Below are 17,759 nucleotides of genomic sequence, written 5' to 3'. Positions count from 1 at the left end.
AAGGCGTGCCAATAACTTAAGCAGGAGCTTCCAATAAAATTTCTTGTAGTGCATGTTAAACTCTGTGAATCGAAGTCATGTGGGCAGCCCTGGGTATCTGGCACTTTCAAACTACGTGTTGTCTGTTTAACCACCTCACAGGCCACCACATCCTTCAGGCAAAAGTCTGTGCTCCAGATTATTTGTATTTGTCCCAGGCTTACGTTACCTCTAACAAAATTTATTCAGTGAATCATCACTAGAAAAGACAAATTTACTTCCACTTGATCTACCTTCCAGTGACATAACTGAAAAAAAACAACAACAAACCACTTCTCCAAGTGTACCTTTGAGTTTTTTCCAGCACGTTATTGCAGTCAGTGACCAAAACATAAATGATTATAGGAACCTGACAGCCTATTCATGCTTGTGAATAGTAGTCAGAGATTTAAAATCACAGATAAGCCATGTTAAGGGTTCTAGTGGTAAACTGATAATGTACTTATAAGGATATCATCATTTTCTACATAATCAAGCTTCTTTTTCTCACAGTACAGGCTAGAACGCATGCAGTCACTAAGACAATTTACTGACAGCAAGCTAACGCATAAGTGTTTAGAAACTGAAGTGGCATCTTCATGCTGCTATATCTGTTTTAATTAGCTTTTCTATTCATGTAGGGTAAATAAAACATTAAGGACTCAGGCACGTAGATAAACAAAAAGCTATTTTTCAAGTAGCTCTGCAAAATGAGCAAAGAATAAAGCTTGAAGACTGTTACATTTACCTCCCTAACTCCCAGGACACTTTTAAGAAGACTAGGTCAGGTACACTGAGACACCAAGAAAATGTGCAATTGCTTTCCTACAGAGCTGTCAAGGCATTCATGCTGTGAATAGCTAACACCCTTCTTTGACAACCAGGCAAATATTTCTATTTTCTGCCATACTAATCCTAAAGTATCTCAGCATTGCATCAGTCGATTTTGTGCCAGTTCAAGTCAAACTTGAGGTGTCTGAGCAAATAACTGGATTAAATATTCTCGATAAAGCCTTGTCACAAACTCATAGACTTCTTCTGAATACATTTCCCAATAGTTAGAACAGTAAAAAGACTGTAAAGTTGAACAGGTAGCAGACAACATACAGCCACTAAACTGCCAGAAGGGAAATTAAAGTAGTGCTTACCAGTCAAATAAATTATATCTTCTTATTGTTAGCAGTGGTTAAAAACCACTCAAAAACACCACAACAAAACCAACAAACTAACAACAACAACAAAATCACCAAACTGTTAAACATTTAAAAACACTGAATAAAAACACTAAATATTTCTGAAAAAAATCAGTTTTTCCGGTTCCCCCTCCCCCTCAATTCTAAAGAACATTTATTTAGATAAACATTTGAGGTAAAAGTCTATCCAGGCAGAACTGAGATACAACTTAAAGAAAATATCTTAATTCAAGTGATAATTGTGCTGAGATGTAAATGCTGTTTTTAGATCTTTTAAAATGTGTATCTCTTATTACACTGGACTTTTGAACTTGCACTTATTGACCATATGTTTCCATTATCATGGAAACCCTACATGAAAGAGTAAGAAAAACTAAGGGAAAAATACTTCTTTCAATAGGAACAAGCACCATGGAACTTGCTGAGATATCACTGTAGAAACAATTCATAGCTCCTTTTTTATAGAGTAAAAACAAGCAGACAAATAGTATACTATGTGAATATATCAATAAAAACAGAAACAAATAAATTACTTGAAGTGCAGACTTCGTGCCAAGAGTTTGAAGAAAAGCACTTTTGAGCCATGCTGCATTACACAATGTTCCCTTATCAAAGGTTTCCATTCAGGTAAGATTTCATTTGGAGTTTTAATTCCCATACTTAGAATCTGTGCACAATTAAAATGTCCATTAACTGAATATGTCTCAGGCAGTACTTACCAATACTGGCATAGCCAGGTGTCGATGGATCTCCTCCACTATTCAAGGAAACCATAAAAGCTTTATCAGCAAGATCTGTAGTCTTTGGTAAATCACAATGATCGACATAAAGAAGAACACCACCAAACCCTGCGTCTTCTAACAAAGAAAGCTGAGGAGAGAAAACAGGAGTAACTATTAAGAGAAGATACTAGAAAACGTTATTACTTTAATTACTGTTAGGATAGGGGCACTATATACATCAGGCTCTCACTCTAATATCAGCACAAGCAGATTAAAGACAGATGCCATCCTAAAATGCTTGTCATATAAATAAAGCAGCTATCCTTTGAAAGGACAAAATCAAAAGCCAACAAGACTGATTCATCAAGTTTCCCAATTCATGTAAAAATATTTTCAAAGGCTAACGACATCAAGAATTCTTAAGAATGACGTAACGTTGAGGAAACAGCACTGATGATCACATTTGAGATTTGCAACTGTTAGATTTTTACCTCTTTTACTGCGATACTGCCAAACAAGTTTGGTGAGCTGGAGATTATATTCAGATGAGGCTCGACTAGGCAAGATTTAAAAAGAAATGTGAGTGGAGTCAACTTTCTCTCTACTCCCTGGACGCTTGCTTAGACTTAGAAACCTTACGTATTTTCATGTGTTACAAACATCATCTTGAAAATTCCTTGGTGTTGAAACTAATCTCCGTAATGACTACTGAGCATCTTTTCTTGATTTCCCATACTATTAGCAGTACGACATTTCCGGTTAGTTTACCTCTTCAACGACATGTATCTTCAAGGACACTGACATCAGACTTGCATAGGATTTTGAGATACAGTTATTCTCCAGTAAAGAGAGAAAATATCAGGAATTTACTGTTCATTAAAAAAATAAAATAGCCCAGCATACCCAAGCCTTGGAGGCTGCCTCCTGTCAGACAGAGAGCTTTTATTCCGTTTCATTAGAACACCTCAGCATGAGTGGTGATGGTAATTAGCCTTCCAAAGAATCTATAGATCTGGGGTAGCCAATCAGGAAAACCTCCCCAGAGTCAAGGATGAAAGCATCTAAGCACCCACCAGAGCTTAAAGCAGTTTATAAAGATCAATTTTGACTGAAAAAAATTCAAACTTTCCCTTTAACAGAGAACTGAAAAATAAATAGATTTTGTTGTGAATTGGGTGAAACTGAATTGTGATGTGGAAATATCTCCATGCTACAAAATGAATTTTCTGTGTAATGCTCTGCATATTTTGAACTGACTGAAGATTACAACAATGGCACAGAACTCCATTAATTCTTCAGACAGAAGTAATTCCAGCTTTTAAGGATTATCTTACTACTCACTAGGCTCCACTGATGACTTTGCAAATGGCTACTGTTAGGTCTGACAAATGATACACAGGAGGAAGATGCATCATAGATAAATGAACAGTTAGGACTGAAAATAACTGTTGCCTTTTCCTTTTATACATCCATATCCAGTATTCTTTCATTCATCTCTAGTCCTATATTGGCATGTAGGTAACAAAGATCAGGTCTGTACTGCACTTTTGAGGCAAGCTTTACCATTGGGATTTGGCCACAAAGGTACTGGCAGATAGGTTAAAAAAAAAATCAAATAGTTGGACATGACTCTGCTGGATAAAGATGCAAGAAGCAGGGTGCCACTACCCCACATGGCTGACATTAATGCGTTCTTCTATCTGAAGCTAGCACATACACGAGTAAATCGATGGGTTACTGCAATGACCTGATGCAGGAACAAATCTACCAAGGAGAGCTGTTCTACACAGAACTTCAGTGTGATGCATTAAGAACTCATTAAATACAACATCTCTCAAGTGCACTTTGAAGCTTATATATACATTGATGAGGTTTTCAGCATATGATAAATTAAACTAGCAACAGAAAAATGAACCAGATCTCTTGATTTTACAATTGGTTCCTTCTGCTACATTTCCCAGTGTGGTTCACAACAATCCACTGACATTTTCTTATTAAATCTAGTTCTGCTTTCAACTATGTTAATAGTTATTGTAAGCCTACAGGCTTACACAATGGTTAAAAAAGTATCAGCAATTAAAACAATATACATTTTTTGCTAACTAGTATCTAGAGGTTTCTCTTATCTAGTTCTCATGTATTTTTATTACTATTCTAACAGAATTTAGAAGTCTATATTTCAAAAGGACATTTAGCACACCATGCTAGAAAAAAAAGTAGTTCCCATCTTTAAAACATTCATGTGCGCGCAGTTTATCTTATTGGAAGAGTATGCATTGCCTGTATCCTCACCAATGTACATAGATGCCTATATTAACAGTATTAGGCTCTACATTAAAACTATTCACATACTTTTGAAGGCCTTTCTACTGTATTCTCAGAATGTCTCTGAAAGAGGCTCCCGTGTAAGTCAGAACTGAAGGAATTACAACCATACACTGGGAGACTGTCACTCCTGTTAGCACTTTGAAAATTATATTCCCAAACTCTCAATTTATGTAAAAATTTGAAAGCTTCAGGTTTCCTCTATCTAAAGCTAGATTCAAAATTGCATTATTTATTACAAGTCCATTTATTGTTAACACAATAAAATGTGGATGTAACACATTCATAAAATAAAAAACCTAAATGATACTCCTGCTTATGTATTAATTACAGGCATAAAGGCGTAATCTCCTTTTCACTATTATTCAGGGTAGTCAACACAAAAACACTCACAGAAAGTGGTTTTATATTCAAAGGCACAGTATGTGAGCATGCGTGCAAACATAAAAAAATAAAGTGGAAAAAATAATTAGTACTGCAATGCAGTACACATTATATAATCTTACTTCTGATTAAGAGAAAACAACAAAGAAATATGAAAAACAACATATATGCACTCATTACGCATTACAGAAGATAAAGATTTCTAGTAGAAGAGATTTCTACACAAAAATTAATAGGTAGGGAATGAGAGAACGTGCAAAACATGGGAGGCAAAACAGTTTGTAGGAATTTTTAGAAAACTGAAAGTCACGTTTTATACTGTGAAATAAAATTCTGACAGATCAACATAGTTATCTTTGGCATATGTTACAAGCATAGCTCTCTATTTTAGAGTACGCTCATCATCATGTTTATATTTGGAGTACAGTGCTTATAATTGGAGTAAGACAATTGTATCATATTCAGTTACTCAGGAGTTTCCAATATTTGATAGGTCCTTCAGTAAGTGAAGAAGAACATGCATCGAATGAAAAAAGAAGTTAGCATTTCTTGGCTTTAATCTGTGTAAGCACCCAAATAACCTAACACATAGGCTTTTGTTTTTCCTGAAGTTGACCAAATGCTCTCCATTTAAAATCACATATACTCATAAGTATTATGAATAGCAGGAGCTTCATCTCCAATTGCCATTATACTTCCGTGCAATAATCAACATTAATTACAGAAATAACTAACCAGTTTTTAACTAGTCCATTTTTCAATTCACAGACCAATGTGCAAAATACATGGTTCATTAATCTGAGACACAGCTTTACTAGCTGGACAGGCTACAAGTTATTAATTATTCTTCTGTACTGAAGTTCCAATTAAAATCATGAGGCTCTGAAAGGAAATCCCATCTCATTTTGCTAATTGGCAGCATGTAAAATTACCAGGCAAGGGTAAAGGGCTATTTAAACTCTTGGAAGACCTCACTGACACAATGCATTTCTATTTCTGAAACAGATTACTTGAGAAGAAAAATACAACTTCACATACTGCAGATTTAATTAGATGCCAATGTCCTCTCAATTACCTATGATAATACAGGCTACATGGGAGACGCAATCAAGACTCACAGCAGAAAAATAAATAGATACACATCTACATTTTTGTACAACTCTTCTAAATTCCAGATTTCTAACAAGAAAGGAAGCAAAGGTCCACTTTGGCTTCAGCTTTCTTTTTGAATACTACTCATTGTTTAATCGTGCCTACATTTTCTATCACAGAGGTCTAAGAAATGGTGAAAAGAATTTAGTGGCAAAATACTATTCAAACGCATTTCAGCTTTCACTGATCCATCCTCAAGGTATGGCATTAAGACAGTAAATGAGATGGAGGACATTACCAGTTTAATGGCTGACTCCACGGGGATGATGAAAAGAAATCTGCTTTTCCAGTTCAGCTCCAACACTGCCCTTGTCTAAGAAATGACACTATTCCTATATTGAACTAACAGGACTGGGAAAAGAATTCAGCTGCAAAAAAAGAACTGCAAAGAGCTTAAAATGCAAGCAACAGGATCTCATAAATGACAGGCTACTCCCATAAAGGTTTTTGAATGTAGGAAATGTACTGCACTGGAATTAAACAAAGTGTTACTAAAATACATTGCCACAGACATGAACAATACAAAATCGTGATGCTTTGCATTGCGGCAAGACCTTAAAACTTTAATGTACTTGCTGTCAAAGGCATGATAATATGAATTGCCATTCTGTGTGGAAAGAATCTGACATCTAAGACATTTTTAGTCATCACTTTCCAAATTGAAACCGTCATTCAACATTTTCAGAATGTTATCATTTTTATATCTAAAAATGATTTGAGAGATACCTTTCACATAGCAGTTATCCATTACTGCATGTAGAGCTGACCCATTTCATCATCTGAGGCAAAACAGACACAACCCAAAATACAACCACAAGAACATATTCTAACATATCCCATATGCTCTAATGCTGCTGGCCTGAATCCCTGCTGGAAATTCTACCTCATATCTCCAGATGCCATTCACCAAGGAGTCATAAACTTCCTCTGCGCTATGCCACATTCAAGAGCAGTCTAACAGCCTCACTCCTGAGCACACACATTTTGCATAGTAGCCTGGACACACTGTATGAACATGCGTAATATGCTAGGAGCAAATGAAAAGGAAAAGGAAACAAAAGAAAATGAAGACTGGCAAGCAGCATTTGCAATCATGGTACGCATGCAAAGAACAGCAGCTCTGATGGCACTAAGATGGGATAACCTCCAACACCAACAAAAGGATCAAGATGTCGAATAAAGTATAGGTATTATAAATTGGCAGATTGAGAGTTTCCAAACATTAATGCATAAATTCAAGTCACAGTTCCCCTTGCTGTATGCTAGCCTTTAAGGCAGATGTCACAGCTAAGGAAAAACCTCTTGAAAATTTCCCCAAGCCCCCCAAAATCTCTGAACCCAGAAGTAGTTTGCTTTGCTGTTCTTGCACAGCAGCATTCCTAACAACATGGTCTTGAATGTGCTATTAAGCTTATTATGAACTGGCTGCGTTGTCCCATACTTTCTCCTTTTGCTGTCTACTCATCTTCAATACAGTTTTATCAAAGAAAAGTCATTTGTTAAACATCAGTTGCTTTTAAAAAAGGATTTTTCCACAACAGGGTACTTGGACAATTAAACATAAACCAGACATACTGCCCGTTCGCTGCACTAGTCTTTAGGAACCTTTAATAGAAATTGAGTGCATATTTTATTGCCAGATCTTGCTTACCACTGCTAAGAAATTCACAACGTTCAATCTAATTAAAAATGAAATTGAACTACAATTCCCTAGAAACAAGGGCTGCTTGGACTCAGTAAGCTTCACTTAATTTATTCCAGAAACAAAATAATTGAATTGCTTACAGTCCAGAAAAATAAAGTTTCATTATTTGATGAGCATATAACACCAAATCTTTTATATTGCTATTGTATTCCTACATCTTCAAGAAATACTACTCACATTTAAATAATTGTGTAGAGGAGCACTGTGTCTATAATAAGCATCATTAAATATTCAGTAAACATTAAGAAGAAACATTCTGGAAAAATGTCCAGATGAGTGACCTCCATAAAGCCATTTGCATTTCCTTGTTCATACTGAAACAGTTGTTTCTGATGATGTTTATAGTTATTTTAGACTAGGGTTATACTCTATTACTGAGAGAACTAAGCTGAAGATCCATCATACAAAACACAATTAGACAAGTAAATAATTAAAATCTTGGTAAATCATCAGGAATAAATTGATCAAACTCCAGGTTATAGTTTATGCATTCTCTATAACTTTAAGCCCCCAAAACACCAAACAGCCAACACAACCACAGCCCTAGGGCAACTGTATGCAACTCCCCTTTCTTTTGTTCCACTCTCTCTAGAAAACTGCCGTAATCTCAGCACAAGTAATTTGTAAATACTGTTTTCCCATCTACAGCACCTCACTTACAGAAAACCATAGCAACCAGTCTCCATCACTGACCTGCACTGCAAATAAGGCATAAAAACAGAAACAGTTTTCTCAGGTAAAGACTGTCCTCTGTCATCAAGGGAAGCCCCCATGTCTAAGGAGAAGTGGCAAGTCCAGTGAGAGTATGGGAAAGGAAAAAAACTTGTGCTGTAACCTTGGGAAAGGGATCCCCAAACTCTAGTGCTAGATCTGCTAACAGAAGTGACAGGTATGCTGAAAAACTGAAGACTTAATACAAGATGTCCTACACTGCTAGACATAGTAAGCAAGCACCTAAAAGCCAGGAATGAGTACACTTTTGTGCATTTGATTTAGCTTAGCTGTTTGCTACAACTACTCCTGAGGATTCTGGGTGTCATAGCCATTATTCACTCAGCCTCCACATTAATTCCACATAATTGCCCACATTTATGAGTGGTTTCCACAGACAAAGTCAGCTGTGGGTATGTAATGGCTCCAGATCACCAGAGTAGCTGATGTCGAATGGGCAAGGAACAACTGGGAAAAATAATGCTGTTTTTAAAATTGCCAAATAATAACTAACAAGAACAACAAGTAGAGAGATAGGGAAACTACTTGCATAACACCCCATCTGCTGTATCAAATACAGAGCAAACTTGTAATCTTTCATTCTCTCAACTTATGTAAGAGATGCAGTCCATACCTGGGACATGCTTGGGTGCCTTGAGTACGTTTTCCAGTACTGTAAGACAGCAAAGTTAAAATGCAAACAGTCCAAGCCAAACTCTGATCAACCAACTCCAAGATAAAAGCAGGATTTAGACTTCACTAGCTCTGTGTGAGGTGATGTTACATACAATCTATTGAGGTATTAGCAGATGTTCTCACAATCCACGTAACAATCAGCTGTACGTTTTTAATTAAGGCACATTTGCTGCCTCAAGCAATTGCATTTTAGGGCATCTGTTAGGTTGTTAAAACACAACTGCCTTCATCAGACCTGTGCAAAAATATAATCTTCAATTACTTTATTATTCTCACAATTATTGTCCTGACAGATTCTATGAAAAGCCACATTTCTTCAAAAACACAGAACACGTCCTCAGCACATGGCGTATGTTTTCTGGAGTATCACAATGTGCCAGGGTTTCATGTATTTAAAACACCTTGGGTATGATAGCAGTCTTCTTAGATATTGCATAAAACAATTGTTAGGTATTTTTACTTTTTGTTTGTTTAACGTTATGATTCTAAGTGGAACATATAACGATACAGGGTATGCTATATGTAAGCCTCAGGGATATCTATATATCGGCTAGGAAAACTACAGATTATTAATTGGTGGATGAATATTTTAGTTTCATTTATAGAAAACAACAGCGTTTAATTGTTTAGCATCCCTTTAAGAAAATCAATACGTGAAATGAACTTATCTTCCTTATTAGAAAAACAGTCACAAGACAGAAATGATAAAACCGATGATCATAAAGAATATGTCCCAGTATATGAAGTTATTTCAAAAATAATAAATATTAAAGAAATTATTAAAAACCTTAGCAATGAAAGTTCTTCATAAATTATCAGTATTATCTGTACTCCTAAGCTCCACTAGAAATCCTCAAATCCAAAATTTGGCTGGATTCCATTTGTCTATAGTGGATATTTCTGAAAATGAAAGATTTTCCACAAGACCTTTTTCACTATCTGTGCTACACAGGCCATAACCTTGGTGTATCTTTCCTATTGAACACCAGGGTCTATTGTAGAATATGCAGTAAAGAAAAGTGCCACTCCATGTATAACTTGGGCAAAGCACAACCACAGGAAATCTACACAGAAGATACAGCAGCTGTTAAAGTCAACATTTGCAGCTTTTTCTTTTTTTTTTTTCTTCTGAGGTCCTTTCTCTGTACTATTGAGCACATCAGTAAATCAGGCCTTTGGCCCCTCCTGTGACCTACTAAATAGCCCATTTCACCAAATTGAAATAGTAGAAAGAGCTACACAAAGGAGGTCCAAGGTTGCAGTACTTGATGAAAACAGGGGTGGCAGCTATATTAGTCTGGCAGTCATAAAGAACTGCAAAGTCGTCCATTCGCCAAGAGTTAAAAAAAGAAAAAAAATCACAACAAAAAAAGCAGTAACACTAGTATACAATTAGTGCCAAAACATCCATCCAAAGTTATGGCCTTGCCTTGTCACAAAGAAGGAGAGAAAAATATCAAACGTAAAAAATATGCTCACATTATTGTCATAAAGATTTCTTATGCAGTGATTAGGAAAGGAAGACCTCAATACCAAAAGTGGTTAAGAAAGATATGCTGGCAACATATTGCTCCCCATCATTCCTCTCACCAGCTGGGTCATGGACAGCAGCCATAGTAAATTCATGAGAGATTCACTAGGTCATTTTTACCTCTCTGACAATTTCTTGGGGAAGGTAAGGAAAAACTGAGAGAAAATATCTTTCAAAACCTTGTATGTTAAAAGCAAATACTGCTCTCTCTAATGGCCCCACTGAAAAGATTTAGCACCACTTACAGCTCACAGAACTACACTGAACTGACTTCTAAATGACATAAACATAGAATACTGAAGTTAGATGATGAATGAAAAAGAAATACAATGTAACCCATGATCAATCAATTTCTGTTACACCACTGCTTTCTCTTGAGACAGAACTTTGAGTAAAAGCCTTTGAAGCATGCACTGCTTTATCCTCCAGGAAAAACAAAAAACAAAACAAAAAACAAACAATAAAAAAACCCTCACAAATAAAACCACCACAAAAAAAGCTCAAGCAATACACAATATTATGCTGCAAGGCCATGCAATGACCCTTGTGACATAGAAGTGGATATGACATTCATATCCTCTGGTGTTCAGCACACTATTGGGATATACACAAAAAACAGAATAATTCTTCAGATAAGTCTCATGTAACATCTTAGCAAATGAGACAAGCAGAAAAACAGCATAAATAACATTTCTGTATTCATTTATTAATTGCTTTTCTCTGGTGATAGATTAGCAGTGAGGAGTAATCTTTGCTCTTACAACTCTTCATAAAGGTGATAAGGAAGCCACCCCAGACTTACAAACAGCAAGCTTACTTTTGCATCACTACTTAATGGAAAATGTAAAAAACATTCACTACGTTTAGGATATAACTACTACTTGTTATATAAATATTTTTTTGCCTTTTAAGTCTTCATAGAGTTGCACCAGCTTTACACCCATTTAACTTGCCTTTTATTTTGTTTTGGGCAGCATTAAACTGCCCTTTGAAACAAGATGTCTAAAGATAATGATCTGCTCAAATGACATTTCAAGAAGACACAGACTTTAAAGGCAGCTCTGACAGTAAAAATCTTCCTCAGCATTGCTCAACTCTTTTCACCCCATGAGACAAACTTTGATTATTGGAACATATCATCGACATTGAGGTCTGTCTCAGAAATACTTACATTCATTTCAACTCACAGTCACTGATGCTAAGTTCCAGGCTTATCATGCATTTGTTTAAATTTTGAGTATTCCTAATTTTTGCAATAACCCTTTATTTCAGAATTCACATCAACAATTTGGTGATGGACAAACACGCTTTCAAACGAGGTTTTAAGTCAACAGGTTCTTACTGCTTTCCATAAAAGCAAATATGCAATATTGGTAGAACTGATTCTTTTACTCCAGCTGGAAAAGTAAGTCTAATGACTGAATTCAAAATGAGGGTAAAAGATCATTGGAAAAAGCTGTGGTCTGCTCTCCAACAACAAATCAGAGTTCTTCTATTCTTTGGTCCAGCCATCTTTTAAAATACTTCCTCCTGTGTTTTTTTGTTTGCTTTCCCCACTCCCAAAGAACTAAGCAAGGGAACAAAATTGCTGTAATTTTCCAGAAAGTACTGTTAACTAATCTGCCTTTTTGCATTCGAGTATTTACTTGGATGGCCTTTCAATAACAATGAAGTATTCAATCCAGTTATTTCCATTTCTCTGGAGAGGCTTAATATTTTTTGGAAAAACATACATTTAAATGTTGTACTTTTAAATGTTTCTGTTCTGAAACACACAGTTCTAAGAAGGACACTTCAGTGTGATGATCTCCTAGCAACCAGAAGGCAGCAGAGGTACAAGTTTCAGATCAGAGATCAGGTAACAACAGAAAGTCTGAGAAATCCTCTCAAGCCTTTGCCCAATTACCACTCAGTTCTGAATTTACACGTCTGTGATGGTTGTGGTTCTTTCCAAAGTCTCTCACTGCCCACATTTGAGACAGATGCAAAAAGAAGATAAAAAGCTTTTGAGGGTCACACGCGTGTCTGTGCAGAAGATGCATCTGAACTGTACTGATGCTATGCTATGAGTGATATACAAGTCCCTCTTTAGTAAGAGAATAACTGCTGCTTTATTTACCTTCAGACATGAAGTACATATTTATGAAGAATTCAAAGAACATACCTTCTTGTTGGTGTTCAGTTAAAGAATGTTCTACCAATGACATTTCTTCTATATTAAACTATGTTTAAAAATTATATTTATAGTCTTTGATATTGCCAAAATTATAGTATATTGCTTGCTTTATTCAATGATTAATTTCCAAGACCATATGCTTTCTGTGTCTACGTGCAGCTTGTGTTCAGTTACATTTATAATAAATACATCTAACAATAAGCACAGGAATTACATTCAGACAATTGTAAAACTCCAGGCCGTATATCATCATACTTCTATTACTGCATTATCATCGCACACCATCCTTTCTCCTCTAAATTTCCTAAAGCAATAAACATAATGTATCAACCATCAGCATAAAAATCCCAAATGGCTTTTGCTAGAAAACTCAAGTATGCGGATTTCAAGATACATGTTATATAAACTTTGTCCAAAAAAAATTATTAACAAATTGATTCCAAAATGAAGCTGTAAGATTTGGATTCAATTTGACCAAAATATTAACAAGACACCATTATGAAGTCTTAAGTTGTCACCAGTTAACACAAGTGTTGCTTCCTCTTTAAGAAGATGTATGTGTCTTTGAGCATGACTTTTTTTCTCCTTTTGGAGTACAGTTACTCCAAAACTGTAAGGAGTTAAAGAATATGATATGGTAATGTTTAAGATATTTTTTCCCAAGCTCTTATAAACTTCTTCAGAGGCAAACCAAACTGTCACGTAACACACCTTAGCCATCAACTAACAATTTAAGAAAAAGAAAACTTCAAAAAAAAATCTGCTTACGTGAATGTTATTTATTTAGAGACAATAGACTTCATATATCTGTTCATTTATCTGTAAATTTTTTAAAATGCCAAGACCTCTGCCTCTCATGATTAGCTAATTTCTGATGAATCACAACACGCTGAAAATGAATGAAATAAAAAATAAAAACTATTTAGTGAAAATTTCTCTAATTTTATCATATTGTATATCACACTTCCAACACCATTTTAGTAGGCTAAAGCAAAAGATATATTTTAAAGATGGTCTCATTAATGTCAAGGGTAAGGTACAGTGCAAATATTATAATCTACTTCTCAGATTTTTTAAAACAAGAAAGGTAGATAGTGTTTTGAATGAGACTGCTGCTACACATAGTACACAGAAAGAAGAGGCTATGCACAATTCTCCTACTGCATTCTGAACATCTTCCCTGTACCTCATTTTTTAAGCTTCATGTTTTAAGCCTCTTACACTGGAGCCAAATTACACTACCAAGCTCAGCCTGTGTAAAGCTTATAACATTTGTCTGATACGGGAAACAGTAGATCCAGTGTATCACACATACACACGATGGCCTGCGTTGCTATGAGTGCATATCTATTGAAAGAGAGCAACTTCCATGGCAGTCAGGTGTACAATAACTGCCTCGTAATACATCACAAAGATTTCTTAAACTTGGAATCCAAGAATTACCTGAACCAGCAGATTTGAATTTGGCTCGTATACGCTATCATATGATAAACAGACTGTGACATGGTCAAGTGGTTAAGTGGATTAAACATCATCTTTTTTTCTCTGAGGCCAGACTGAAATGAGCTGCTAGGTCAGTTCCTTAATGGACAGTTTATATCATAAAACCATCACAGATAACTGAATACTGCTATAAAAGGCAACATAAGCACTTCCCGCTCTCAGAAAAAAAAGCAAGACTGACTTGGAAATGAAAAATATGCTTCCTTTCAGCAAAAAGGTGGTCTCTGTAGGTCACCTCAAGGCCATTCTGAAGCCATTTGGTAAGAGTTCTTATGACAGCTGCATAACAACTTGTGGTGGGAAAACATAAATAAAAGGTTCAATTGTCAGTGCAGGCACTCCTTCAGCCTTCACAAAATGCAAATACTCTGTCCTCTGTGTAAAACATTACCTATATCTAGACATAAGTGTCTTGCCCTGACAGACTCAGTCAATGCAGATGATTATTTACAATTACAAGGTTATCACTAGCAATGCTATTTCATGATTTTTTCTTCTTAAATCTGATGAAGAATCTGATTTTTAGAGAATTTTGAGGGGAAAAAGCAATGGGAAGGTGAGAGGAACTATCAATTAAAAGCTACCATTTATCTTATGGAACCCCAAGATGATTATGTAAAGTAGCCTCCACCAATTTTAGCCTCCATCATTGAGCATCAGGAAGCTCAACAGTCCTTTCACATACAAGATCCTTAGTTGACCACTTTGTATCAAAGAAACCCCCCAGTTTTTTTCTTAAGACAATCACCATGAATTATCACAATCTCAGTTTTGAATGTGGAGAATTAACTGCATTCAGAAAATCGCCTAGAATCTATTCAAAATTGGAACAAAACAAAAGCAAAACAGTACCAAAAAACCCCTAAGCATACATACAAAAAAAACACCACACACAAAAGCCAGACACACTTAGAAATATCGGAATATAGCAGGATAAAATAAATTGAAGCAAATTGCCATTTATTTAGATTTGAACCTAAACAATAAAGATAAATTTAACGTGGCTTAATTTTCGGTACTGCCAGTGAGTTAATTATTCAGATCTAAAGATGAAATTTAAATGCCTCGGTTCCTATACTGAAATGCACGATATTCCTGTTCAGTTAAAAACGCGTTAATTGTAGAAATACTGCCTTCTGCACAAAAGCATCATTTCATGTTCTGTCAAACAAAATATTCTGAGTGACTACAGTTGTAATTGCCAAGAGTGTGCAAATGTATTTGAAACGATGGAGGCAGTGTTCTTTTCAAATCCATGTCTACAAATCAATAACAGTATAAAGGTAACTTTTTGGCTTAGTTATTCTAGGGCTCCCTTTCACCACCATGTAGAGGGGAAAAAAAAAGGAGAAAATGAAAAGATACAGTACCAAAAGCAACCTGCTAGCCCCTGCCAAGAAAAGAAAAAAAAAGAAAGAAAAATAGACTTTCCCAAGCCCTGAGGACAAGCAGTTATATATTTTATGTAGCTATGTTTCACAAAAGCCATAGAAAATCTAAAAGTGGTGCATTAAATAATACTAGGGAAAATGATTAAAAACTTCTGTAGGCTATAGAATGTAACGTCTAAAAATCTGATTCTGCTGACACCGATGAAAAGGCTGGCAATCAGCATTCAGCAGGTCCACAGTTTTACTCGAAGTTCTGATCACAATGCAAACTGCAAGTGTATTCGTAAGGCCAAAATTCAGACTTTCACTGACAAATCACAAGCAGTAAACCAGTAAACTATTTCTCACGGACCAACTCTGAAAGCTATACAGAACATAAATGCATATCCAGCCAAGTTCTGGACCTGGATATATTTCTGCAGGACCATCCCTAAAATTATTTCTATTCACAGACCTCACTAGGTTACTGAAACCTTTTTTTTTCCTTAACTGTGCAACTTAGATGCATTTTAAAAGGACAGATAACAAAATAAAAATATAAAATAAAAGTAAAAAAAAAAAAGGAGGTACTGTCCTATGGTTACTATAAACATGAAAAATAACCAGTGTGCATGGTACTGGTCTATAATTATCCTCTCGGAGTTTTTTGGGTGAGCAGTTGGGATGGCTGATGGCATGGGGCGTATCACTCCACCTACTTCAGTATCTGATACTTTTGAAGAACCTTCAGGCATACAGATATGTTCTGTCAGAAAGATTTTACACATTAATTCCATCTCTGCTCAAAGCTCTCATACCTTCTGTTTTCTTTTCCACCTTCTCAGCTGTTGTTGAATATGAACAGTATGTGTGAGGAAAAGAGGACCATATCATTTGTGAACGGTTCTTTTGTGAAGTCCAAGTTCAACAAATGTGATGGGCCAGCTCAATTAGTAGCTTGGGTGGAAAAAAAAATCCCTTAAATTCCTTACATCACCAAGCAGCAGAAAAAGTGCCAAGGCCAGAAAAATAGCTAGTGCATCTGATTTGAACAGTTTAGGTTTTATGATGGAAAGACAAGGTGTATAAAGCATCTGATCAGCTGTGAGGATGTAAGGCTCTGAGGTACAAATCGAGGCAATGGATTTCTTTGCTTCGACTGTGCTTTAGAATAATTGCCTCACAACAAAGCTGCTTTGCTTAACTTTGCACTATTTATCAGGACTCAGTAAATTGGACTCATAGCACTCAGTAAATTGGATGATTACATTTACTATTCATTTTTTAAGGGTTTGATAAAATAGAAAATTATGCTTGTCTTCACACCTCAAAAATTCAGAAAGAGTTGAAGACGACACCAGAACCTGTGGGGTTTTTCTGTTTGTTTTTTGTTTCTTTAAAGAGTCAGCCACCTTCCATTTTTGAAAGGAAGCCACTTACACTCTCAGTCAAATTAAGAATGACTTACTAACAGGAGGAGACCTGCTATAAAATGGTCATCACATTCCCTCAGGAAATATTCCCTCAGGAAATTGTGATTCATAATGGAGTTGGATTAATTTTTCAAAAGATGGATTCAATGTTCGTGCAATTAGAAATTCTACTGAGTATAGGAATATTTAATTTCCTAAGAGAAAAACAAGTGCTCAGTATTACTGAAGACAACAAGAAAACATAGGCAGTGAAATAGCTAAGTGGAACTTCAGGAACTTTGGTATCAGTCCAGAAGAGAAAGTGAATAGAAACTTCAACTGGGAATACGAATAGGTACACAAGACAACAATGACTATGGAAAACATTCTGGAAAAATACTGTCACATCAGAAATGCAAAAAAATCAATGTCTACTTTTGGTTATTTATCTTGTGTCCCCTCATTTACTCTGCTAATAGCACACTTCTTCCATCCAAACAAACACACGGTTTCGTAATTGAATAGGAAATGAGTAATAACTGAAAAGTCCTTTCACTGATGCAACCAAAATGTTAATTAGTAGAGAATATTGACAAGCTGTGCTACAATTGTGCTTCCACCCAGACATCAATTGTTTTTCTCCTACCCCACCCTTTACATATTCATCTTATGGCTTACAAGCCTGAATTACTTTTCTCCATTTTTACTGCACAGAGTAAGAATTCTCTCTCTACTTTTATTTACTGCAGTGCATTTGACTAAAGGGATAAGAGAGCAAATTTTTGTCAACTATTTCATATTCATAAGGAGGGATACAGATTGAATTTATAACCATACTGGCATTGTTTCTTGTTTAGGTGG

General features: G+C 35.8%; 1 protein-coding gene across 1 annotated transcript in view; it reads right to left on the bottom strand.

Moving 5' to 3' along the window:
- The window catches only part of NAALADL2 (N-acetylated alpha-linked acidic dipeptidase like 2), a 194,844-nt gene that overhangs the window by 111,114 nt on the left and 65,971 nt on the right, over positions 1-17,759 (bottom strand). Inside the window, exon 4 of the mRNA XM_042881296.1 lies at positions 1,931-2,081. Coding sequence (XP_042737230.1) covers positions 1,931-2,081 — 151 coding nt within the window. The remainder of the gene's footprint in view (positions 1-1,930; positions 2,082-17,759) is intronic.

Source organism: Lagopus leucura, unplaced genomic scaffold (genome assembly GCF_019238085.1).
Source record: "Lagopus leucura isolate 7727_CA_CO unplaced genomic scaffold, USGS_WTPT01 Super-Scaffold_100029, whole genome shotgun sequence".
Lineage (NCBI taxonomy): Eukaryota > Metazoa > Chordata > Aves > Galliformes > Phasianidae > Lagopus > Lagopus leucura.
This window is presented reverse-complemented; position numbering and strand designations above follow the sequence as displayed.